At 42.0% G+C, this 27,304-nt stretch overlaps 1 protein-coding gene across 1 annotated transcript in view; it reads left to right on the forward strand.

Annotated features, from left to right (window-relative positions):
- CXXC4 (CXXC finger protein 4) overlaps positions 1-21,687 on the forward strand; it is a 57,354-nt gene extending 35,667 nt beyond the window's left edge. The window contains exon 3 of the mRNA XM_081877523.1: positions 15,824-21,687. Coding sequence (XP_081733649.1) covers positions 15,824-15,868 — 45 coding nt within the window. The 3' untranslated portion in view covers positions 15,869-21,687. The remainder of the gene's footprint in view (positions 1-15,823) is intronic.
- The last annotated feature ends 5,617 nt before the right edge of the window (positions 21,688-27,304 follow it).

Raw genomic sequence — 27,304 nt, forward strand, 5'->3', positions numbered from 1 at the left:
TCCCTAATAGCCCAGCCCCCACTGGGCTGAATGTATCCTGCGCCTGCACAAAGCTTGCACTGCCGCACAGATTACTAGCACTTTCATAGCTCTGATGGAGCTGATCATTTCAGAGGCTCTCTCTCTCATTCCACCATCTCCAAGCCCCCTTTTCTCCCCCTCACCACATGTGATCAGCACCCTGACCATCTGTTCAGTGGTTGGGGGAGGAGATAAAATGTACTGGGGCAATGGACTCCACTCCCCGCTCAGATTTCTGGTTGCCTAATCCTTTATTAATCTATCCCCCTATATCAGATTAGGTGTGTCTCTTCACAATAACTAAATTATCGCCCCAGAATGTTAAACATTTGGGGGGGGGGGCAGGGGAGCCATTATTTTACCATTCTATAACAAGAAAGTCAAAATCTGTTATAAATCGATTTGCTAGTAGTCCCTTACAATCTCTTTGCCTGGTATTTTCCCTGGCACAATACCAGATTCCCATGGTCTCAGTAATGTTAGTAAGCAGAGTCCAAAATGTTCACATAGGAAGCAATGCAAGGTGGATGTCTTCTATCCTGGGCTCAAAAGACCACATTGCAGTACAAATCTCCCTAGCAATGGGAAAACATGATTCAGGAATCTGCTGGCAACGACCTTCTACGCAGCTCACCCTTTGCCACACATTATTGTGAAGTGGTTGCCCTTTGCTGTTGCTTTTGAGATTTTGCCAAGAGTTCTGCTTTGCTCATATATTTAACAATTGAATGTGGGGGAAAGGCATTCCTTGGGAATGTGGTGGTGCCTGAAGCAATTGCTTCATATCATCTTAGGGTGGCACTGGGCAATATGCCAGTAAGTTATGGCATGTTATGTCACTCCAGGAGTGATCAGATGGTCATGTCCAAAATACACCCCACAGGCTTACTCTGCTTGGGTTTACTGATGTCTGTGGTTACATTTCAAAGAAAGAGGTTTGTGGATTGAAATCTTGGTTTGAGTGTACTGCTGTGTGTGTGTTGTTTGAGTCAGTTTCAAGTGTCAAGTTTCCTATGCAGAGAGCAGCACTTCTACGTTGGAGGGGGAAAAAAGAAATTCATGCAAGCCATGAATAGATCATGTGTCTGTGAGCAAGAGCTCAGAAGCTGCATCTGTGCCTTTCCACTGCATGTAGATCTATTTCAATAGGTGTGTGCTTGTGCAAATTGTTACACGTGATGATCTGCATACATTTTGTATACTTCTCCTATGTTGGCTGGGGCAGTAGAGGGAAATAAGCTTTTAGCTCATGTGATCTCTGAAGAATTTTGTATACAAGCGTCTCAGTATTTGGATGAAAACAATCCGTGTGTATGTGTAATACAGCCAGCAAACAATGATGTTCAATTTTCTTTTTATGTAAGTTTGCAAAAAAATGAATCTGCAAAGTGCAACATAGTATAAGTTTTAAGGGCAAATGATCTTTATCTCATAACAATGTAGCTTTGTTTGCCCTCCTACCCACTTTTGGGTGCATGGGCCCCATAAGCTATGATACTTTCTTTGAAATATGGGACTTTTTACTCTGGTGTCATGGTTAATTATTTCTAAAAAGGCAATTAGCAGTTGCCAGGGGCTTAGATAGCAACTCTGCTTTTGAGCGGCTCCCATCTCAGCAGCACAAAATAAACACTTTGGGTTTTTTTAAAATATCCATTCTTGCAACAAAGCGGCTGTGTTATTTAAGCTGAGTCTGTGAAGAAGAATAGCAATCATTGGCTGCAGATCATTTTGTTTGAGATACGAGACAGGAGAGGATGGAGTTTGTGCAATGATTATGGGATACATCCAAACTGTAGGCCAGGCATAGGCAAACTCGGCCCTCCAGAGAGCCAGTGTGGTTAAGAGTGGTGGATTTGTAATCTGGTGAACCGGGTTCGCATCTCCGCTCATCCACATGCAGCTGCTGGGTGACCTTGGGCTAGTTACACTTCTCTGAAGTCTCTCAGCCCCACTCACCTCACAGAGTGTTTGTTGTGGGGGAGGAAGGGAAAGGAGAATGTTAGCCGCTTTGAGACTCCTTCAGGTAGTGATAAAGCAGGGTATCAAATCCAAACTCCTCCTCCTCCTTCTCCAGATGTTTTGGGACTACAACTCCCACCATCCCTAGCTAACAGGACCAGTGGTCAGGGATGATGGGAGTCGTAGTCCCAAAACATCTGGAGGGCTGAGTATGCCTGTGCCTGCCTTAGGCACTACTCTCAGAAGAGAGAATGGCTTTGGGAGTGTGCTTGGAAAATGACATAGTTCTGTATCTAAGTTGAACACATCACCATCTTTCCTTGACCAATTAGGAAATTTGCTGTTTTAAGGTCCCTCCCTCCAGAAACAAATAATGGGCACTCAATTATTCCTGGGCACACCCAGGTGTATCCTTGTTTTAAAATTAATCTATGTAAGTTAGAGACTTACTTAAAAAACCCCCACACCTTTTATTAACATATCATCATAACATATGTCATTAATGCTTTTTTTCGGGGGGGGGGTACGCATATCCCTAATCTTTGTACTTTTGCCCATTTACTGTATTTATTTCCCCCAATTAGAACTATAAAATGGTGGTTTTCATTAGTCAAAATGAGAGTACCCCTAAACATTTTTTAAATAGATATCATGCATATCATAATATGACTGGTACATAATTTAGCCAAACAAAATGCGAAATGAGAATACGTATGCCTCGAGAACAACGAGCGTGTTTCGATATTATTTACTCCGATTGATAGTAGAGCAGTACACAACAATTCAGTCTTGCATAATATTATATCATAATATTCAGTAATTAGAGTTTATCCTCATTAGCCCAGCTTCATCTATCAAAATATTGTGAACCAATAACCTGTATCTGGCGCTACTTACTGTGATCCCCTACACTTGTTTGTGTGAAAGAGTGTACACTTGCTTGACTGTTCAAGTATTGCGTGCACAGGTTGTGCACTTTGTGGGATCTAATGTGCAAACACCTCTTCTGTGCAGGGCTAGGCTGAGAGAGTAGCCTGCCTCAAATCACTCAGCAAGCATTACAGCCACAGTAATAAGAGGAGAAAATTGTATGTAAGACTTCCTTCTTTTATTTTAGTTTGTGGGAGGGGATGCCCTTTTCTATTAAAATTCACCAACAAAGACACACAGAACAAAGAATTGAAGGCTTGAAGGTTATCAGGCTTATGTTTTGGTAAATTTTCTAGGCTGCCAGTGCTTTTATAGCATTACCTGTTAGCAGAAGCTGGAACAGCAGGATTTTTGAGTTTCCTCCGGGGAACAAGGCTGCTGTTTGTCAGTATTTGCACCTGCACAAGCAGTGAAGGTTGCCTTAAACAATGCTGATCAATTCCAATTTTATTCCTGACTTCCCCTCCCCCTAACTTCCAGAGGAATCTGTCTTTCCTGTCACTCAGGATAATGATCCCCCTGCAAGCATAGCCGAGAATCCAGAAACTCACTGTAATCTCATCAAGACTTTGATTCCCCAGCAGGGACTGTTGAATTTATACAACCAGGAGGTTGGGGCACTTTAGCTTCCCACATCTGTGTGTGTTCAGCCACTAAAATGGGTAGATTTCCTTCTGGCTTTTTAACTCTGCTTGTTTAGAGAAGCAAAACCAAAGGATTTCATTCCACAAACTGAGTTTCAAATGATCTTGGTTTATTTTTTCAACTCTAAATGCATTTGATGTTGCTGTTTTTACTTTTAAATGTGATTGGGGTTTTTTGTTTGGTGGGGGGAAGCATAGCAGTGCCCAATCTCTGGATCAAAGATTATCATTATGATTAATAATTTCTGTAGCATTTGGATGCTGTAAGCCTATTTCAAATTGCATGTGTGAAGCCCTGTGGAAATAAATGGGATTTATATGCATTTAACTGTACATTCTGCAAAGTATACATTCAGATCCTAACAATCTTTACTTGGAAGCAAGTCCCTGTATTAGACATGAGCTGATCAACCTACTTTCATCCCATATCAGTTTTGCATGTGTTCATTTGTAAGTCTGCTCTATAATCAAAACAAAATAGAAAAATTCCTTCCAGTAGCACCTTAAAGACCAACTAAGTTAGTTCTAGGTATGAGCTTTCGTGTGCATGCACACTTCTTCAGATACACTAACTAACTTAGTTGGTCTTTAAGGTGCTACTGGAAGGAATTTTTCTATTTTGTTTTGACTATGGCAGACCAACACGGCTACCTATCTGTATCTGCTCTATAATGTTTCTGTATTCATATGATTTTTTTTTTAAAAAAAAAATAGCACTGCACAACCATTTGTATTTAAATACGTATTTTCTTAATGAACTCATATGCTAAAAATTTTTTGGGTACCACAAAATTCAGAGTAGTATGCAGTCCAAGGGATAATTGCATTCTGGTCCATACTTTTGTCTGTCAATTCACACTGGAATTCACAGAACTCAAATTCCTCCAGCATTCCAACTCTGCAATCCAACGACATTTATCCCCACCTTGGAAATGCCCCCTAGAAGTGTGCCTTTATGTTCCTTAACTCGTTCCTTCCAACAGCAACCCTGTGAGGCAGATCTCTGGGATTGCCATGGAGAAGTGTGGCTGAGAAAGAATGAATTAGGTCATTCAGTCAACGCATTACAGCTTCCACGTGGAAGCTATTTTAAATTGCACTGTGTGGCAGCTGTTATCATGTGGTAAGCTGATTTTATGCAGTGGTAAAATAAAATTATTATTATTAAGTGGACTGTCTTGGAGAAAATGCCAACTGTTCAGTTGCCCATAGAGCGATTTAAAGTAGTTTCCATGTAATATTGGCAGTGTCTGTACTCATCCTTCATTATCGACACCCAGGCAATTAATTAATGGCTGAATCTTTCTGGAATCACCACAGAGGCTGCTTGCAGGGTGGGGCAGAGCTGCTATGCTAGCTGCCTGGCAGGTGGGTTAATCTGGTTTATTTGTGAGGAGAGAGGTGAGGCAGCAGAGAGGTCAGCATCGTGCAAACACAGCAGCAGAGCTAATCTGGCACTCCTGCCAGTGCTGACCTCCCCGCTGCTGCCCCCTCCCAGTAACCAACAGGCAGGGAGGTAACGTAGTGTCTCTGCCTCCTGATGCTAGCATAGTGGCTCTACCCCAGCCAGCAAGTTGCTTCCGTGTATCTGGATATATATTTATTTATAAATTACATTTTTATCCTCCGAGGAGATCAGGACAACAACACTCATGGCCCCCTCTTTTTTATCCATATAAAAAGTTGGTGAGGGCATTTGGTGAACTTCACGGCTGAGAGGTGACTTGAACCCACACCTCCCCAGTTCATTCTAGCTTTCATTTTCTACAGTATTTTATTTATATCAGAGTTGCAATGGGGCAAAGTAGAAAGGCAATGGCAGCAGATCAACTGTAGCTCAATCTGCAGTAGATCAGCAAGGGTTTCTGGCTCCCAGTTGTTTAACAGCAACAATGAAATGGCTTTTCCCACCTAAATTAGGCTACTTAAATTGAGAATGCTAACCAGGACTACGAGCACAGTTCTGTTATGGTGCCAAAAACTGATTACTTGGCTCCTGATGGGCTCAGAAGCACCTTGTGATTTAATTCTATGTCTTTTGCACTTGGTTCCAGTTGGTGGATCTTGAGATTCTAGGAAAAAAGAAAAAAGAAATACAGTGTAGATGTAACGAGTTTGAATATGCCCACCTCTGACTTAGAGCTCGAGATAGGCCAATCTGTCAGTTTTGGGTTCTCTCTTGGTTTTTTCCAATTTGTAGTTCAGTTCTCCATATTTCAACATAAATTTGTGAACCTGCCCTCCCCCAGCCACAAAAAGTCCTTATAATAATTCATCAGCATTTTAGTGAAAATTTCTCCTAGTATACACATCTTTCTATGCAATGTTACTTAATATACACAGTTTTGCAATCAATTATCCCTAAAACAATGCAATTTCCCATGCACATTTCGCTAATATCTGTACTTTTATGCACGCTTTACTGAGCATGTGCATTTTTGTACACATTACTTGTACATGTTACATTGGGGGAATGCAAATTTTGGAGTATGAGTGTGCTTCAGGATAGATTGATTCACCTTTAAATGAGAACTGAAACAAATTTCTCACCCATCTCTTCCTAGAGCTCAGACAGACAACATTCATGGGAGGTTTTCAGCTGTCATTTGTGATCTCCTAGCCCCAGTTCTGTACGATCCAGGCCTGGGGCAGATTAATGAGAGCCAGGGAATGAAGATCTTGCCAGGGAAATTGGCACTGCGCTCTGATCATTATCCCCACCACTCATCCTGCCTTTTCTCATTGGGGTAGAATGGAAGCAGGGGAGCTTATGCAAAGGACTTGGCAGGATGCCGACGTTCCTATTCTAGCTTCTGGGGTTAACAAATGGAGAAAGGTGGCTGAGCTCTTTGCCCTCCAGTTCCCATCAATATTTCCCACATCTGGGTTATAGAAACAGAAATATTAAAGAGAACCTTAGTCCTTCCAAAATAGCATTTTGCAAATTTGGAGCTAAGGTCTGATTGACCTTTATTTGCTCTCGATTGAGATACCATGTCTGATGAAACATGCTGTAGCAAGAAGAAGAAAAAGTCAACCCAAATCCTGTCATTTTCAGGGGAAAGGTGGCTTTTTTAGTTCTTTTCGATACCTTGCTCAAACAAAGGTGTTATTTACATGTACCCCCTTTTATGTTCCTTTGAATTTGATTTGGGAAAACGTGAGTTGCTTGGCATCGTTCTGAACTCAATATCCTTTTATACTCAACTTCTTTATAAATTATACATCCATGTGCTTGTTTACTATCAGCAGCCATCTTACAGCCTGTGCACTGCTGCATGAAAAGGTCTGGCAGCAATATGTGCCGTGCTCTTGGTAGCTTTGAAAAGCATGTTTACTTTGCTTTAGTACTAGTAACACCTTGCAACCTCAGTGTGTGTCAGTATAGAACAGGGATAGATAGAGAAAATAAATTCCTACCCTGGGATTCACCAGTACCAAAGAAAATCAGGAAATGCAGAATACCTTTGTGAAACAAAGAAATCTGCAAGTCCTCAGAAAGTAAATATGATTCCCTGCCCCCATATTTAACTAATATAGACATAGAAACATTGGAGGGCAAGGTGGAGCAGGCAGTTTTTACACCTGCATTGCTTAAGTGCTCACAATGGCTTTGTTAGGGAGGAAGATGGGGAGAAAAGCAAAACAATTTGGTCCTGCCTGTGGGAGAATTTCAATTTATTTTGCATATAAAGGTGAGCCTATCTAATCTGCACCTTCTGAAACAATATGGGAACCAAAACTGAGACATCCAAAATTTGCTTTTCTCTGGATTTTGCAATGTAGTCTTCCAGCCAAGTAATGTGTACAAAATTGACATGCATTTTCAATAATTGTATGTATATATTACTGAAAATAGCATACAAAAGTTCATTCTATTAGACACAAGTGCTTTGCAAAAATGTATGTACTGTATTACGTAGATAAAATTGCATATGAAAAAGTGTATATTAGGAGAAATGTGCACTAAAATGCAAATTTTAGTGGAGAACTGTCTGAGAAATTGAGAAAAATCTACATTTCACCCACCCTTAATCTCCAGTGACCTTCTTGGATGCCCTTCCAGTTTCAGTGGCTACCAGCCAGCAATGAAATTCAGGATCACAGAGTAGACTGTAGTAACGTAGTTTTAGAGAGAACTCAAGTATAAATACTGGGAGAATCTTCTGCCATCTAAATGAATGGCAGCTACATGTGAGCATGATGGGGCTCTTGAGCACATTCTGTTCATGGAATCATAGCATTGGAAATGATTTCGGAGATCATCTAGTGCAACTCTCCACTGCAACTCTCCCTACGGTGCAGGATGCAAGTCATAGCGGAGATGTTCTCTGTTGCTTCAGAGGGCAGGTCTAAAACTAATAGGTGGGAATTGCACGGAGGCAGAATTTCATAATTAGCAAAAGCTTCCTGGTGGGGAGAAGCATTCAAGAGTGCATGGGACAGATTGTCTTGTGACACTGTTCATGGGTATCTTCTAAGCAGAGGCTTGATGGTCATCTGTCAAGGATACTGTAGCAGTCGGTGGGATGGTTGCACTTATCTGACCTCCCATCACTGACATCACTCTGCCTTACCAGGATGTGGAGGGACAAGATGGCCGTGAGGTCAGTATGGTGCAAGGGCACTGGCAGAACCAATTCAGCACTGTGCCAATCTGACACTGTATTACTTCACCTCTTCCTCCTGGTAAGCCACAGCAATGAGAACAAGCCTTTTCTGTTGCCTGCATGTTGTGTCCTACTGTCAGTCCATCCCTTAATCTCCTTTCCATGCTACATATACCCAGCTCTTTCAACCATACCTCTAAGCACAGTTTCAATCTTGTCCTCTGGACATGCTCTGCAAAGGTGTTGTGCAGCAGAACATCTGCGCGGGATGTGCCCATAAGTAGCGGAGGCTAAAAAAGGATCTCTTCCATCCATCTGCTAATGTACTAAACTAAGTGGAGCCTTTCCATGTAAGCTACACCTGAGCAGAATGGGAAAAATTCTCATTGGTCCACTGCGACCAATTTGTGAGGCACTTGGTGGATAAAGTGGTTCATAACTGTTCTGACTTGGATTCTTCATTGTCAATATACCTCTGATAGCTGCTTATTTTGTTATGCATTCTTTTCAGCTTGTGCAACCTGAGAATCTGGAGAGGATATGAGGCCCTAGATCCCTGCTCATCCTGGCTAGTTTATAGAGGACAGGCTCAGTGGGTGTAATAAGTGATTAATGCTTCCCTGAGAGACAGAGTGATACAATCTGTTTAAAAATGCAGTGGTTAGATTTCTGTTTAAGAAACCCTCTTGCGATCCCACCTTACTGGATAATTACTACTCAGTATCCAATATTCCATTCTTCTGTGAGGTACTTGAACAGAGTTTGAGACACATCTCCAGGATTCCTTTGATGAGACAGAATATACTGACCCACTGTATTACATCTCAGTTTGGTGACTGAAATGCCTTCGGTTGCCCTCTTGGGTGATCTGCTCTAAGAATTGAACAGGAGGAAGTCATTCCTACTGGTTGTGCTGGACTTCTCAGCAGCTTTTAATGCCTCCTGCAATAGAAGGTATGGGGAGCCTAGTCCTAGTCCAGATGTTGGACTACAAGTGCCACCATCCCTGACCATTGGCTGGGGCTGATGGGAATTGTAATTGAACAACATCTGAAAGGCCACAAGTTCTCTGTTCCTTAACTGCAGTATCCTTCAAGTTTGTCTTGCTGGAATGAGGCTCGAGGATACTGTATTAGTGACTCCATTCTTTCCTGGAGGTTAAGATTTCAGAAGGCTGGTGCTGAAGAATATCTGTTCAATGCCTTGGCCTTCAGAAACTTTAGGAGAGATCCCTCAGAGATTTGGTGTTGGCTGTCATCAGTATGCAAATGCCCCTCAGTTCTGTATCTCCCTTCCATCTCAGTTTGGGGAGAGCTACTAAACCATTATCTGAGTGGACAAACACCCAGATAAGATAGAACTGCTCTAGATTAGGAAGGTGACTGGACCAGCGATGTGAGCTTTTTCTGGAAATGATTGCACTCCCCTTGAAAGACGAGGCTCGCAGAATTGCATCTGGCACTGGCATTGCACTTAATTCCCACATTACAGCTGTGGCCAGAAGTTCTTCTGCTCTGCTTAGACTGGTGCGGCAACTGTTCCTGTTTCTGAGAAGAGTGGACCTGTCCACAGTCGTGCCTTGTTTATGTGGAGACTGGATTACTATAACATGTTATACATGGGGCTGCCTTTGAAGGCTGGAAACGTCAGCAGTACAAAATGCTGTGTGTGGTGCCATGCTTTTGTAGTAGCATGCCGCTCCATTGTTTTATCAGCCCCATTGGCCACCAGTCTGTTTCAGTGCACAATTCCAAGTCCTGGTTACTGTCACCTTTAAAGCACTAAATAACTTAATACCATGACGCCTAATGGGCTTCTGGGCCCTGTATTAATCTCCATATCTGTTTATCTGAGGCAGCCCTTCTGTGCATTATGTTACACTCTGAGGTATGCTTGGGATGCAGAACGGGTCCTTTTTGTCATGGCATCCAGACTACGGAACTCCCTGGGAGGTTTCCTTGTCTCCTTCTTTCCCAGTGTCCCACTGCTGGATGAAGACCTTGCTTTTCCAATAAGCTTTTAATTTATCTTTTGTTTCATTGATGCTCTCTGTTTCTCTAATTATTGACGGTTCCATTTAATCTGCTGTCTTTTAAATATTGTTTTTCTTATTGACTTAATTATAGTGTATTATTGATCATTAATTAATTTTCTGTTTATGTATCCTGAGGTAGCCACTGTGATGCTCTCCAGATGTTGCACTGCAACTCTAATCAGCCTCACTTACCATGGCCAGGTAGATGATCAGGGTAGATGGTAGATGGTCAGGGATAATGACAACTGCAGACCAAAAACATGTGGAGGGCACTATGTTGACAACTGATGATGTATGACAACCTGAGTGCCCTAATTTTGGAGGTAGAAGGGAGGCTATAAATTATGTAATCCATAAAGTATTAAAAATACCTAATTAGTCTACATATATTTTAGAATGGACTAAGGATCCACGTACCTTTTAACCTACTGGTTGCTTTCAGACATAATGTCAAACAATGGTTTGGTGCTATGCAAACGAACCTTGAGGAGCCCTAAACGCACACACTTCTTCTCCCCTCCTGTTTCCTCCCATGCAATAATTTCCTGCTGTCTGATCCTGGTTTGTTGCTTAGTGCAAGCCTTAGTTTCACTGATCAGACATTGGCAAACTCTGATTTGCCTGAAACCAGGACTGAGCATCAGGGAATTGCTCCCCATGAGGCAGGTAGAGCACATAGGCACAAGGTTCTTCCAGGTTTGTTCATGTACCACCAAACCATGGTTTGACCTTATGTTTGAACAACTGCTGGATATCTCATTTTAAGGAAGACCCCCCCCCCATATCAGTTATGAAGAAGAAGAAGAAGAAGAAGAAGAAGAAGAAGAAGAAGAAGAAGAAGAAGGGGAGGAGTTTGGATTTGATAGCCCGCCTTTCACTCCCTTTAAGGAGTCTCAAAGCGGCTAACATTCTCCTTTCCCTTCCTCCCCCACAACAAACACTCTGTGAGGTGAGTGGGGCTGAGAGACTTCAAAGAAGTGTGACTGGCCCAAGGTCACCCAGCAGCTGCATGTGGAGGAGCGGAGACATGAACCCGGTTCCCCAGATTACGAGACTACCGCTCTTAACCACTACACCACACTGGCTCTCGTAAGGAGAGCCATATGCAGTGGCGTAGCGTGGGGGGTGCAGGGGGGGCCGGCCGCACCGGGCACAACATCTGGGCGTTAGGGTTAGGGGGCGCAAATCCAGGAGTTAGAGGGCGCAAATCCACGGGTTAGGGGGCGCAAATTACTTGCCTTGCCCCGGGTGCTGACAACCCACGCTACGCCACTGGCCATATGTAAGGAGTTACATATTAGAAGTAAGTTAGGACAGCTAGCATTTACCCCACAAAATTTTCCTGATTCAGGGAAACACTGAAAAGTATTTACTGGGGCTTTCTACTTAGCTCCACCTCAAATGTTACAAGATCATATTAGAGACGTTTTAAAGGAGTTAGGAGATCCCCTATTCCCCTCATAGGGGTACAATTCCCAGAGTGCCTTGGCAAGTAGGATTGATTGTTAAATCACTTTGGGAATTGTAGGTCTGTGTATGTTTCAGCACCAGGGCCGGATTTAGGTTTGATGAGGCCCTAAGCTACTGAAGGTAATGGGGCCCTTTATATGTCCAGCTGTCCTTTCATAGAATCATAGAATCATCGAGTTGGAAGATACCACAAGGGCCATCGAGTCCAACCCCCTGCCAAGCAGGAAACACCATCAGAGCACTCCTGACATATGGTTGTCAAGCCTCTGCTTAAAGACCTCCAAAGAAGGAGGCTCCACCACACTCCTTGGCAGCAAATTCCACTGTTGAACAGCTCTTACTGTCAGGAAGTTCTTCCTAATGTTTAGGTGGAATCTTCTTTCTTGTAGTTTGGAACCATTGCTCCGTGTCCGCTTCTCTGGAGCAGCAGAAAACAACCTTTCTCCCTCCTCTATGTGACATCCTTTTATATATTTGAACATGGCTATCATATCACCCCTTAACCTCCTCTTCTCCAGGCTAAACATGCCCAGCTCCCTTAGCTGTTCCTCATAAGGCATCATTTCCAGGCCTTTGACCATTTTGGTTGCCCTCCTCTGGACACGTTCCAGTTTGTCAGTGTCCTTCTTGAACTGTGGTGCCCAGAACTGGACACAGTACTCCAGGTGAGGTCTGACCAGAGCAGAATACAGTGGCACTATTACTTCCCTTGATCTAGATGCTATACTCCTATTGATACAGCCCAGAATTGCATTGGCTTTTTTAGCTGCCGTGTCACACTGTTGGCTCATGTCAAGTTTGTGGTCAACCAAGACTCCTAGATCCTTTTCACATGTACTGCTCTCAAGCCAGGTGTCACCCATCTTGTATTTGTGCCTCTCATTTTTTTTGCACAAGTGCAATACTTTACATTTCTCCCTGTTAAAATTCATCTTGTTTGTTTTGGCCCAGTTCTCTAATCTGTCAAGGTCGTTTTGAAGTGTGATCCTGTCCTCTGGGGTGTCAAGAACAAATTGTCACTGGTTTTTTGTGTTGAATATACGCTATATGGTAATTTATGGACCTAATAGGTATCTAAAGCCATTTGCACATAACAAATTGGAGCCTACACAACACAAAACACTGTTGCTGTGTGTAGGTTTTATTTTATTTGTTTTTTATCTTATATTTTGGAAATGTACATCCAGGTTTTTTTCCTTTAAATTTTTTGGAGGCCCCCAAGAGAGTGCGGCCCTAAGCTATAGCTTGTTTAGTTTATACGTAAATCCATCACTGTTCAGCACCCTTAATAAAGTACAGATCCCAGGATTCTTTGGGGAGGAAACCATTACTATTTAAAGTGATATTTCAACTGTATAGGGCAGAAGGGGCCTTAATGCTGGTGTTTTAAAAGAAAGGGGAGAGTGGGGTGCAGACAGAGGCATCCATACAAGAACTAAGCAAAAGCTTACTATCTTGTGGCTCTGTTACTTGTTGGAATTATCAGTGATGCTCTTTGGACAAGCAGGTGCCACACTGCTTCAAAGTGATCTTGTTCAGGAACAAACAGAAATGGACACAAATTCACTGTCTATTTTCTTTCCCACACCCACTCTCTTTTTTGCAGGGGTGGTAGTGGTGTTTGCTGAATGAGCAGTTGCTTTGCTTCAGGCATGCCTGTATCCCACCAGCTTCATGTACCACCCTGTACAAATCCAACTCTTTGACCTGCATAAGTCACTAAGACTTGAAGTATTCCACTGGGCTGCAATCCTGCACACAATTAAGCTCCTTAAATCCCATTGAACTCAAAGGGATTTAAGTGGCCTAACCATAAGCTGAATTGCATTCCAAGTCAAGATCTTATATCTAGAGTAGTAATGTGTGATTATTTGTCATCTACCCAGGACCTTCTGGGTATGTCTACATTCTATCATAGGAACATAGGAAGGTGCCTTATGGTCGATTGGTCTAGATGCTATAGGGAAACAGTTCCATTGCTGTACCTAGCTAAGGCAATGGGTCTAGCAGCAGTTCGCTAGGGTTCCATAGAGGGTCTTCCCCAGCCCTAGCTGAAGATGCCAGAGATGGCACCTGGGAGCTTCTGTAAACCATGTGCTGTACGACTAAGCTATGCCCCCGTCTTTCAATTTGTAGTGAAAGGATGTCAATATGTTAATTATACCCAGCTCTGATGTTTGTTTTCATTTCACTGAGGTTCTGCAGTCTTAATGTTTACTTGATCTCTCCCTGTGATTGGGAACTGGATGTAGGCAAGCCCCAGCAGAACTAAAACCAGATAAGGCTTGAAAGAATGTTTGCCAGCATACTTGGTGACCAGTGCTCTGGGGACTGAGGGAGTTCAACAGCCTTTTAGTCAATCTCGTAATTTTGGATGGTGTGTTGTTGTTGTGCTATTGCTGCTGATTATGCTAATCAAGTTGTGCAAAAGAAGGTTCTTTCTTTCTTTCTTTCTTTCTTTCTTTCTTTCTTTCTTTCTTTCTTTCTTTCTTCAGATACTACTTTTCCCTGTAGCACAATGACATAAGAAGTTTCCCGCTGCCATAATGCAGAAACTCAGTTCTCTCTCTAGCATCTAGCCTTTCCAGATGCAACATTTAACTGTTCCAGCCAGAGAAGTGAATGGACATTTCCAAGTACACATTATAATGCACACATGGCTGTATGAGAGGGTGACAAAATAAAGGTGTCTGATTGTGAATACACTGGCCTAATCTCTCAAGCTATGGAAAGAGTGAGAGAGAATGAGAGAGGGAACAATCATGGTCTATATACCATGACAATACTGTCACTGTCATCATTTTGTAAAAGTTTTGGGTTAACTTTTGAAAGCAGGAAGAGAGAGAGGGAGAATTCACTTTTCAGGAAAGTTGCTGTGTTAGACTATAGCAGACTAGAAGATTGGAACATAATGGCAGCTCTTGAGGTGATATGCAGTAGACTGCCAATACTTTAACTTCCAGTAGTACTGTGTCATAACTTCCAAGTTCCTTACCTACAAAATATGAGTATTTACTGGTTGCCTTGATCATGTCTTTGCGTAACTCAAGTGGCCATTAGAATCTTTTACCTGTGGTAGCTCAAACATAGATTTGTGCATTTATGTTCAGGTCATCACAGTATCTAGCATATAGAGTGCAACAGGTAATTGGTGAGCCAGCATGTTGCACCTGCCTTTACCTCCAAGCTACAGTTTTGTACCTGACTCCACTTGGTGAACCTTGAAGTTTTAGTAACAAAATCAATCCCTTAGGCTTGAAGCCTGAAGTCCACTAAAGCTCATGCTACAACAAATTTCTCAGTGATGGATCTCGATTTAATCATACTTAGAGAAGACCCATTGGAATCAGGGGAACTTAAATTCATCATGACTAACTGAAGTCCCGTGGATTTCAATTGACTTATTCTATGCATGCCTGTGGCTGCAGTCCTAGCCCTACTTACCTGGGAGTTAGCCCTATTGAGTTCAATAGGACTTCCTTCTGAGTAGACATGGTCAGGATAGTACTGTAAGTCCAGCTCCAACCTTTAGACTTTAAGCTGCCACTGAACTCCTTTGTTTTGATGTGTAGTGGGATGTTTTTGGCTTTTTTTTAATTAAATGCTATGCTGTAAATGTGTTTATATCCTACCTTTCTTCCACCTTGGAATCCCATCCAGGCACTGGTTGGTCTCAGCCCTGCTTAGCTTCAGCAAGGTTGTAACCTCATATGCTTTTAGACCATATACTGGGACTCTATTACTATTTCATTTAATTTTTTTTGTTACCAAATATGTGCTTCCATGGCTAAATAAATAAATAAATACATCTCAATCACATATACATTCATCAGAAGGGTGATGTTTGGTTTCCAATTGGTGGAACCTGCTTTGGTTGCCAGCGGTTCCTCCAACAGCGGTTGTGAAATAAAAGGGAGTTTTTTAAATAATAAAAAAAACCCTGATTACTAAAATGGCACCTTTGCTAAGCTGAGGTATTTCTTTGGCTAATTAAAACATCACGAGGTGTTGTATAATACCTAGATAACTGGAGAGCACGATTGACACGTCAAGGCAAGAGCAAAACAAAGCAGGTGAATGAAAAGAAAGAACAAATCTTACAATGCACAATGGAAAGAAAGCTTAACTTGTTTTCTTCCTTTTTTTTATAGAGAACACCAGTTCCCAGCGCCGAAGCATTCCGATGGTTCTTTTAAGCAGTAGTATTATCTTATTTTCAAGGCAGCCTGAAGTGAATGGCAAGCTAAGGTCTTGTTTTAAGAAACTGCTTAGTCCACCACTGAAGAATATATTCAGATAACTATTTTCATTTATGTATAGGGGTTTCCTCAAAAACAAAAACAAAAAACAAATTATGAAGTAGGGTGGTCTCCGGGTAAGAGGGGAAGGGAAAGCCACTTTGAATAACCCATCGGCGATAATGCAGATGTTTCTCCCCACTGAAATGCCTGAACATAAGATAGTACTGTTTGAGCTCCTAAATCATCATGTTCACGTTCACTGTCTTCTGTTTTCATGCTGTTCAGAAAAACCCTCCTTGTGGTCACTTGTCCGTCCCCCTCCACTGCTGCCCACCTTTCCCCAAATGACCCAGTTGCATTTTTAGCAACTGGTTCCAGTTTTAGCTACCACCATTTGTTTTCCTCTCTAAAGACCCCTCCAAATAAGGGAACACGCCATACCAGAGGACTCTAACCAGCTCGTGAGGGCCACTCTCTTATCAGGAGACCACCACATCTGGGACCCTGGGGGAATTGGCCAGTTGACTCACATTCAGTATACCAATTCTTTCTTTGATGTAATTTAGCTATACTAGTGAAGTTGTTGTCTATTTTTAAAGTGGCTGTAAAAAAAAAAAAGTTTGGGTAAACCCCTGCTATAAAATAATGTATCTTTACAAAGTACCATATCTATACTTCATTTTCCAATATATGTGTTTCAGTACTGTAAACTGTACAGATAGCAGCTTGTATTTTGTGTGTTTAGACACAAAGAGACAATCACGTCTGAGCGTCTATGGAGCGTAACTGTTTGTACACAACAGTGTGGTTCTGCAAGTTGAATCCGGAGCAATAAATCCAAGTTTTTAAGTCTTATTTCTGCCAGTTGTCCAGTAGCACCACTGTTTTTACCATTTATACCTGATGCAAAGTTGTGCAAGACATGTGCAAGATTATTATGCATCCAACAAATACCTTTTGGACCATACTGTTGTATGAAAAGGAAAGACATAAAATGTAAAAGTTAATTGTTTGTGAGCACGATATTAGAGTAGCAAATGCTTAATTGCGTTGCTTCGGAAAGAGCTTTACAGAACAGGATCCGTCCAAAGCATGTACATTTAGCAGACCCACTTTGCACTGCACCACAAAATAGAGTTTACAGCATAAGAGGACATACAGAAAGGATTTAACAGAGAGTTATGTCAAAGTTGTTTTAGGATACAAAATGAAAAGAGTACCAAACCTTATTTCAGGGTGGGGTAGGGGAGATGGAAATTTGTCACTCAATATATTTACCTTCCCTCTGGAAGTTGTTTTATAGACCTTTCAATAGGATTTTTTTTAAAAAATACCCTTTATAATGTATCTGAAACTATTTTTGCCCTATGTGCAACATTTATTTCTTAGAATAGTTTGTAAGGTTAGATGGCATTGCATCATCTCTGCAGGTCATGAGAGCCTGAATATCTTTATGGTGTTCACAAATATTAGCACTTCTAATGCAATTAAAATTGGGGTGGGGGTGTGTGATTTATACTTTTCTCTGCCTAATTTTGCCCTGCTGGCCCCACTGGGAGTCAGTGGAATTACTCGGCATGGAATTTTAACTGTACCGACAAGCCATTGGCTTTGCTGATTAGGCTCTGGTTAAATCGTTCATAGCAAAATCCCATACATGCCCATTCATAAGTAAGCCCCCCTGAGTTCAATGAGATTGAACAGGTAACTGTGCATAGGATTGCAGTCATTTTTTATCATGGGGGAAACTCACAGGCTTGAAGAGTATTAGATGTTTTGGACAGCGTCAAAGAGTTTTGATTTAAGATGAGCAGAAAAGGCCACCACAATGAATCACTTCCTCTCTCTAGCTTGTTTTCAGCTGCCTTTAAAACCAGGAGGTTTTTTTAAAAAAGATTTCTTTTATCATATCAATTTTGTTTAACCCTTGAAAGTAGCATTTGAGGAGTAACACTAGAAGAGTGAATTGGTTCTCTCTCACTACACAGCAAGGACATAGCTCTGGCTCAGGCATAGTGCTGCACCATAGCTTAGCATTACAACAGCAAGCCTAGTTTCCACCCCAGGACTATGAGCTTCCTCTGGTGCAACCATGAGGAGTTTGAAAGCTCCCACTTGCATTTTAGTACAATACAACTTGCTTTATCCTTGAAATCCAGATAAATTCAGGTTAACCTTAACTATAGTTAGTGGAAACAAGCCAACTTTAAACCATGGTTTATAAAGATAGGATGTTTTCACTAACCATTGTTAATCTTTATTGCACAGCATGCAAAACCACATGTTCTGACAGCATGATAAACTGGGCTTGTCTTGGGTAATGTTAAACTATGGTTTAGTGTTATGTCTGACAACACACTCACATATTATTTCCAGAATTAGTCTAATTGAAATCAATGGAATTTTAGGGTTTAAAAGCAGCTCTTGAGGCACATTATTTACTCTTAGAACCATGGGGTTAACTTTTTGAGGACTGTGTGTGCAGTTCCAGGTTCTTTTCACAGCTCAACTTTATACATCTTTGGAACATTTTCTCTATGGCTTTCTACTGGAAAGCTCAAATGAAAGGATACAATCTTGCTATGAAGAGTTGTAGTGTATGAGAAGTGCTTGTGTGAATGTTCCCATGTCCTAGTAGGAGACACCTACTTCTCAGTTGGGCTACACCTTTTAATTAAATAAATAGGTTTGTACCAGGTCCCTGTAAAATGATGTGTTCAAGGGCCCTTCCAGGCAGCTTCAACTGTGGAGACAGGAAGCTTCTAATCCCTAGACTTTGGACCCAGGTGTGTGGTATTTTGACACACAATGATGCCTCTCAGGGCTGGTCTAGGTTTTTGCTGTTCAAAATGGCTACTATACATATCCTAAGAGGTAAGCCCCAGCATCTCCTGCAGCACCACACAAGTACACCTCTTGAACTATAAGTAACTTCCCATGGGAACCTTGTAGGCATCTACAAGGGCCAGTTTGGGCTGGCTTCCCAAGATGCCTTTGGAAAAGATCTCTGCCCTTCCCCAGAGACACTTCCTGCACCTCTGGTTGAGTGCCATCCTGGATGAGCCCTTGAAAGTTTCTCTACTTTAAAGCTACATAAGTGGGGAAAACCTCAGGTCCAGGGGACCTGTCTCCCGGGACCCTTCCCCATGCCACAGCTCTCAGCAGCCCTGTTTCACATCTTCCCTGAGGGTTTTTGCCTCACTGAAGTGTATCCTTGAACTCTGATGGTGCCTCTTGTTTACCTGAATGGAGGATAAAGAGGGGCGTGCAAAGGTATATAAAAACAAGCTTATCGCACAAAGATCACAATTCCATTCATTGCTCTGATGGCTTTTGCCTCTGGCCCCATCTACCGCAGGGATGTAGCGCTCAGAAGCTTTCCCTGAAGGGAGCCTGGGAGGAGAAGCAGCCCATATCCTGCTCTAGAGTAAAGAAGTTGTATTTGGCCTTTTTTCATTCCGAGAAAAAAAAGCCCCAAACTTTTTATTATGATTAAGAAACAACTGATAATTGATTATCAATACAACAAATGCTTGAAGCCTTACTGACCCAACTGGCTGTTGAGCTTGCCTTGTTTGGAAGATCTTTTGTGATCGCGGTTAAAAGTAGGGACAGAAAAATTCAGTTCAGGCTACGTTAGGTGTACAATGATTCATAGCAATGTACTAACTGTCTTAATACCCTGATGTTGCATGTGTCAATGTGGTTTCATTTCTGGGTTTTTATGTTTTGTTTTGTTTTGTTTTGTTTGATTGATTTCGGAAGAACTGATGAATTTGTATATTGTAATTGTGATGGTTTTTTACATGTCAAATCCGAATGGTTAAAAATTCCAAAACTGTCAGTTATAATTATTATTATTAAAAAGGACATGGATACATTCACTTGGATCCCCGCAATTATTATTATTATTATTATTATTATTGGAATTTCTTTTAGTCTATGTCTACCAGCCTTATCAAGAATTTTTGTTTCATTGACACACAATTTGTATGCTGTGTAGTGCATATATTTAGAGTATTTTAGTTGCAAGTGTTTTGAAGAAGGAAATCTCTTTTCTGACCTCTTAGCCTCTTTTCTCCTGTATATGGTTATCATTTGTAACATTGATTATTGTTAGGGGTTTGAATCTCATTTGTGTTTCCCAAAACCTCCTCAAACGATTTAGGCTGCAATCCTAACCGGTGTGTGTTGATGGGGGTGGGGGAGAACAAAGGTGGTTTGACCACCTCATCCAACATTCTGCTAGGATCTCCTGGCTTGGTAGGTGGTAGCGAAGGCATTGGAAAACTCTACACATACATATCTTAATTTTTTTACACCTCCCCCCCCCCATTTCACCTCCATTGTTTCCAATGGGAGGGGGAAAGGAGGGAGGAGCACGTCTGAGTTCCCACCTGACTTGTGAGCAGGACAGGGGACCAGGAGGGCTTGGAAACTCCAACACTGGAGCTCTGTCAAAACTCCCTTTCCAAGATCAGAGCTCCACTCTAACACCATGGGGATTGAGCCAATCCAGCCTAAAGCAACTTTGATGCCCTCCAATGGATCATACAATTGCATCCTTAACATATATAATATGGACTTCTAATACTGCTCCTACACACACACACACAATTTGGTCCAGTAGTTTTGTGCTGAAGTTTTCCCATTTTGGGCAAACGGACAACTCTGTGTGAACTAGTGGATGCAATTGCAGAGGTCCCTATTTCATTGGAGTGAATGGGGAACCAAAACACGCTGTGCAAAAGGTTCTGTGTGTGCCTCACAAAATACAGGAAGGATTGGGACAAAAGATTGCAATTTTGATGTCTTTTAGAACTGAGCGCTATGTCTGCCAAACTGAATGCAGTATTTTTATTTTTTACCATACCTCAGATAAACCTGTTCAGCTGTAAGGTTGCAAGTGAAGCATGCATAGGCGTTATAGGACTTAATAATAGTCAACTCTGTAAGAGAAAGGAAATATTCCCTTTTGTTCAGAACCCCCTGGTATGCAAGTCACACAATTAACATTAAAGAATATGAAGTCTTTAAACGGGCTGTGTCTGTAATCAAATAATGAAAGAGAAAAAATAGAGAGAAAGCAATTAAATGAACATACCATCCAGGGTCGAATACATCCAGCAAAAATCAGTGGTGGGTCTTTGATCATAGTTGGATGCATAGTGATATCAAACGGATGGTTCTCATGTAACAGCTAAATGTTTCAGATTTTGTTTTTATTAAATTTGGCAGTTTCACACTGAGATCTGCTGATTCCTGGCAAATAAAGGACAGCTCAAATGTGAGAAAGTATTCCATTTTCACAATTGCAGGGAGCTAGGATTACTTTTTTTCCCCTCAGAAAAAGAGACCACAAAAATGTACTCCTTTCACACTGTTCTCCTATTTCTGAGCTGTGCAGTTATCTATTAAATTTTCTAATAGATCTTTGTGTAAAGTGTATGTATGCTTGTGCAATTATGAAAAAAGCAGTTTTTGAAAATGGTGTATTTATTTCAAATCACTTATGGGGCATGTACAAAACTGTATAAACCCATTCAATCTGCCCAGTAAAGTTGTTTTTGTGATATTTCTGTGTTGTTGAATAAAGGAATTTAGTACTCTAAAGATCTCTCTTTTTCCATGAACAGGTTAAATTTGAGGGATCTTAAATAACAAAATGATTATCCTTGGTAACAACCATGCAAAAAATAACCAAAAAGAGAGAGAAAAGGTTCAGATTCTTAATTCATACTTACTCCAATAAATGCAATAAGGTTTTGGTACGATATATGTTCAGTGTTTTTTTCTTTATTAGCATTCAACAAAAGTCTCTTGAATTGCTTATCACACGTCACTTCCATTATCAATTATTATTATCATCAATATTAATAGAACCAGTGCTTTTTTCTGGGGGGATGCAGGGGTACACTTACGCCTAAACATTTTGTGAATCTAAGTTTGGCCTCATTGAGGGACAGTATTTCCTTATGAGTAAGAGGAAAATAAGAGTACCCCTAAACATGTTTTAAAGAGAAAAAGCACTGAATAGAACTATTATCCACCTTGCACCATCAGGCCCCAGGGCAGGTTACAATAATTTAAAACCAATTACAGTCACAAGAATAAGGTGGGGCCTGAAAATACACATCTCAGGTGTCAAAGGCCAGGTAAAGAGGTGCATCTTCAGCATCCACTGAAAGTTGTATATTGAAGATGCCAGATGCAACACTGTGCCACAACTGAGGAGCTCTCCTAGGTCACCCCCTGGACATCTGTGGGTGGCGGAACTCCCAAAATAGCCCTTCTCTGCTGATCTAAACACCTGAGAAGGTTTGTAGGGAAAGGAGGCAGTCTCTCAGATATCTGCAGTCAAAGTCATGTAGGGCTATAAATGCTAGCATGGGCACTTGAATTGGGCCCAAAACCAAACTAGCAGACATTTAAGAAGAGGGGTTATAGAAGTTCTAAAGGCAACCCCAGCTGCCTTTTGAACCAACTGGAGTTTCAGATTTGTCTTTAAGGGCACATTGCAATAACCCAATCTAGAGGTCAGCAGAGCATGGAATACCATGGCTGATCATCTTGGTCCAAAAGGACTAGCTGCGAACTAGCTGCAGCTGCAAATAGACCTTTTTTAAAATAAAGATCTGATGTAAATCTTTGTATTAAAAAAGGGTTACTGACCCAGAAGCATATACCTAGGGAATATAAAGAGCTTCATACAATTAATTCCAAAATACATATTTCTTGGTTGAAGGAGAGGTGAGACTTCATGGAGTTAACCACATTGGTGAAGGCAGGGGGAGAATTCCACAGAGCTACAACATCAAGCTGTACAGTATTGTCATTCTGATGAAATCACCATTTTGTTAATCTCTTAAAACATTTCTGGGTAGTGGAGCTGTTTCAATACCAGCAGAAGCATTTTAGCTCCATTTTACTGCTCCATAGTACAAAGTCCTGTTCAATAGATGCCTTGTAAACTCCCAAGAGGAAGAAAAAAGAGGTCCCTTTGCCTTGTAAATCCATATTGTGGTTACCAACACCTGGAACGACTTCAAGCAGCTTAAAGTTTTTGGGTTCAATCCAACGCTGCGTAAAGTGCACTTAAGCCCAATGATATCAGTCATCTTGAGCATGCCTCATTTTGTGTCGGATTGCATTTTTATTGTTTTTGACATAAACTTTGAAATCATATTCTACGGAAATACGAGGAAACCATAGTAACTAGACTTACGGCATCAAATGCTAATTGGCTCAGGAAGAAGATAATTTGATTGCTTCCCCGCCCCGTTTTCAACAACTTTTGAACTGAACATGCCAAATTGGATCCAGAGTTGGCTTTCCATGAATAGAAACACTCCTTCCATTCAAGGAGTGGACTGAGATCTGGCAGAGGCTCGTCCCAGAGCAACAAGGCAAGTTTTATTACATTTATATCCTATATTTCCTCCAAAGAGCTCAAAATGTCATACACAGTTCTCCTCCTCCCCATTTTATCTGCTCAACAACCTTGTGAGGTAGTTCAGGCTAAGAGACAGTCACAGGCCCAAGGTCACCCAGTGAACTTCATAGCTGAGCGGGGATTTGAATCCTGGTCTCCTGGACTCTAACCACTACACCACACTGGACCTCTGTTTCCCTGCTGCACCACCACCCACATTATATCCCCAGAGCAGATATTCAAGAAGTACAGGGAACTATCAAAAAGGGGATCCCCACTTCCTTCGGTAATAGTGTCCTGATGAGTGAAGCATTCCACTCTCTGGAATGCTGGATCTAGTTCATTTTTCTTGGCTTTTTTGCTTTCAAATGCCCAACAAAGATGAAGGTGTTTGAAGTCAGGCTATTCAAAGTGGCCCAGATTTTCATCCATGTCTTTACAGTGATGTGCTGTGGTTGACATGACGGTTTCAGTTTAAGAAAATGTAAACAGTCAAGGTGAGTCTTCTTCAAGTTTTCTTCTTATCATTTTTGGTGGTGGGGTGGAGTAATGATAACACCAAATCCAAAGATTACTTTTAAAAATTGCTTCATGGCTATCAGGGGTGGGCAGATGTCTGGCTGGTGGGATCTACTTTGTTTGCCTTCTCTTTTTTTAATAGAACCCAACGATCCACCAACAGGAGCCCACTGCAAAGTAACGACCTTCAAACCACAATAGCGAGTTGGCCATGTAGTCCAATGGGAAGGAAACATGCCATGAACACTTATGGGTTCCCCAGGAAAAGGGATCAAGTCACACTGCAGGAACAATGTTCCCTAACAAATACTCCAAGTGACACAGTTGGATCGCAAGGGGAAGAGGAACAAATGCGCCAGGATTAGTAGAACCCAAACCAGGAAGTTAATGGGACCAGTTCTAGGAGCTTCAATAACATTGAAATCAGGAACAACATTTTAAATCCTGCCATGGGGAGATGTTAAAGTGGCCATCACAGGTTGAAACTTAGTTATTGAGCGCTCTCCTAGTACCAGTGGTTTTTAGGGATCAGAGGAGTAGGAGAGACTAGGGCAGCAATACTGGAATCCACTTTACATTGCAACTCCTCATCCATGAAACACTCATTTCCAAAAGTAAGTTATCACAAAGTATGGGAAGCTCTTGTTCAAGAACCACAAGCCCACAAACCCTCTTAGGTGCACAGAACCAGTTGTGCAGATCTTTGTCTCCATCCATGTTTTAGAGCACAGCTGGGAAAACTCTGGTTCTCCAGTTGTTGTCATGCCTGACCACTGACCATGTTAACTGGGGTTGATGGAAGCTGAGGTCCAACCACACTCTGAGAACCACATGCTCCCTGTTCCAGATTTAATGTGTTTTCATCTCCAATCTGCAGAGAGTCCTTAGCAAGCTTTATGTTATGCCGTCTCCATAACTGTGAGGCAGGTTCCCATTACTCCCAGTTGACAGAATGGGAAATGGGACTGTCATCCAATGAATTGTCCAAGGCCACCCAGTTTGTTGACTCTGCTGCAATTTGAACGAATGCTTCCTGAGTCCAACATGCTATTCATCGAATCATACTGGGCTCTCAGTTTAATCTCATTTTTTTTCTTCACAAAGAAAATATTATTCTTCAGAGCCTCACATAAGGAAAAACTCAGTGGATTCACAGACTCAGCATGGCTGCACAGATAGTCTTATTATAAAAACTGAGCTGCAATGTTGTTTTAACCACTAGCCACTTCCTCTTCTGAAGTATTTCTCCAAGGAACTGCTTGGCAATTATTAATGTCACGATCCTGCAAGGTTCCACATGCTTGCCCAGAGATAGTGATCATCATTAAATTCTCACTTGCAAACTAATCAGGTTCTAATTATATGCATAACTCTTCCTTAAAAGACAATTATTGGTATAATTATTTGGATAAGGAGGAAGGAAGTACCAAAATGAACCCAACTAAGATCTGGCCCCATGGAGGTCATCCATGGTCTAAAAACTTTGTCGTCTAAAGAGACAGGATAAGGAATGTTTGAGAGGGGAAAACAGTGATGAAGTGATTTGCCAGCATGCAATATAAGACATCAGTGGAGACAAAATGGGAATACGGATCTTCTGACTCTTTCGATGATACCTTCTAGAGTTGTTGCTGTTGGCATCTTGTCTGTCTCAGGAGACAATGGAGGGGGTGAAGTCAAGCTACTGGTGGAACCATTCTAAACTACATCACTACATCAATTGCTGAAGGAACAACAAGGCAAGATGGGGCTCATTTTCCGAAGAAAGGATTAAAGGATTTTCTCTTGCAGTTTGGATGTGCAGATAAGCCCAAACCACAGGAGGATTGTGGACCCTGTAAAGTGGTAACTACAATAACTTTGTGAGAAATTCAACGTAGCGCTAAGCAGATCACCCAATTGGCACAAGCATTTCTACTTCCCTGATGCAACGATTGGTTCTCCGGTGCCATTCTGGAAGTTCTCCTGACCACTCTGGAGTCAATTTGGGGATGAACAGGTTGGGAGAAAGAGTTGGGGGAAGCCCTGTTGCGACTAGCAGAAGCTCTTGCTCAGGCTTCCACTGATGGGGCCCATTAGTTGAATCCCATCACTTATAACAGCGGTTCTCAACTTGTGGGTCCCCGGATGTTGTTGGACTACAACTCCCATCATCCCTGAGCTCTGGCCTTGCTAGCTAGGGGTGATGGGAGTTGTAGTTCAACAGCATCTGGGGACCCACAGGTTGAGAAATGCTGCCTTATAATAATACCTACTTATTCCTCTCTCTCCCCCCCCCCCCTTAATTTACCTGTGGGGATAAAATCAGACATGCCAACCAGAGTGCCTTGGAGAAAGGGTGGCCTACACATTTTTCAAACCAGTCAATATGTAGGCCCATGTGCTTCTCTCCCCCAGCTGTTGTATTCAGTGGCCAGGTGGAGAAGGCGACAGGGCTCTTGCACCTTTAATAATTGTACAGCAGAGAGAATTTCAGCAGGTGTCATTTGTAGAAGTGACAGCTGCTGAAATCCCCTCTTCTGCACAGCTACTCAAGGTGCAGGAGCCCCATCATCTCTGTCACCTTTCGTGTCCATCTGTGTTGTAATGCTTGGCATTTATGTAGCACATTTCTGCAGTTCAAAGTGCCTCCCATACATCATCCCACTAATCCCCGCAACTCTGTAAAATAAGCCACATTGCAGATGGAGGATTGAGGCTGAGAAAACAGAGGCTTCCCCAGTAGTGGAGGAGGTGCAATTTGAAAAAAAGGATTTTGTAGTTCTCACTTTTACTATGTAATTCTATGCACATGTTTACTCGGAAGTCAGGCTGATTGTGCTCAGTGCCTAATAAGTGTAGCCAGTAGCCCTGATCCTGCACCAGCTGTTTTGATCCAATGTTATGTCTGCATCAGCCCTGATGATGTGCAGCTGTCTCCTCTTCATTATTGCATTTCTCATAGACCTTCTAGGTGCTATATATGTAGCCCATTCTTTTTCCAGGGCATCATACAATCTACAGAATATCATAGAGTGCCAGTCTGGTGTAGTGGTTAGAGTTTTGGACTAGGACCTGAGAGAGAAGGGTTCGAATCCCCACACAGCCATGAAGCCCACTGGGAGACCTTGGGCCAGCCACTGTCTCTCAGCCTAACATACCTCACAGGGTTGTTGTACGGAGACAGGGAGAAAAGTGGATGCCACCTTGAGTTCCATTGAGAAACGGTGGAAACAAAGAACTAAAATATGATACACTCAGTAACACTGCAAGGTGCATTAGAGGGAGTGAGAATGACTTGCCTGTGACATTTCTCAACTCCATGGGATGATATCTGAGTCTTTAGACCAGGGATGGGGAGCCCCAGGTCCAAAGAGCCAGTTATGGCCCTCCAAACATCTTTCTCTGGCCTTTGGTACTTTCCCTTGGGGCCCCCTTTCACATACCTCCATGACCCTGCT

The sequence above is a fragment of the Podarcis erhardii genome (genome assembly GCF_964252035.2).
Source record: "Podarcis erhardii genome assembly, chromosome: 9".
Taxonomy (NCBI): Eukaryota; Metazoa; Chordata; class Lepidosauria; order Squamata; family Lacertidae; genus Podarcis; species Podarcis erhardii.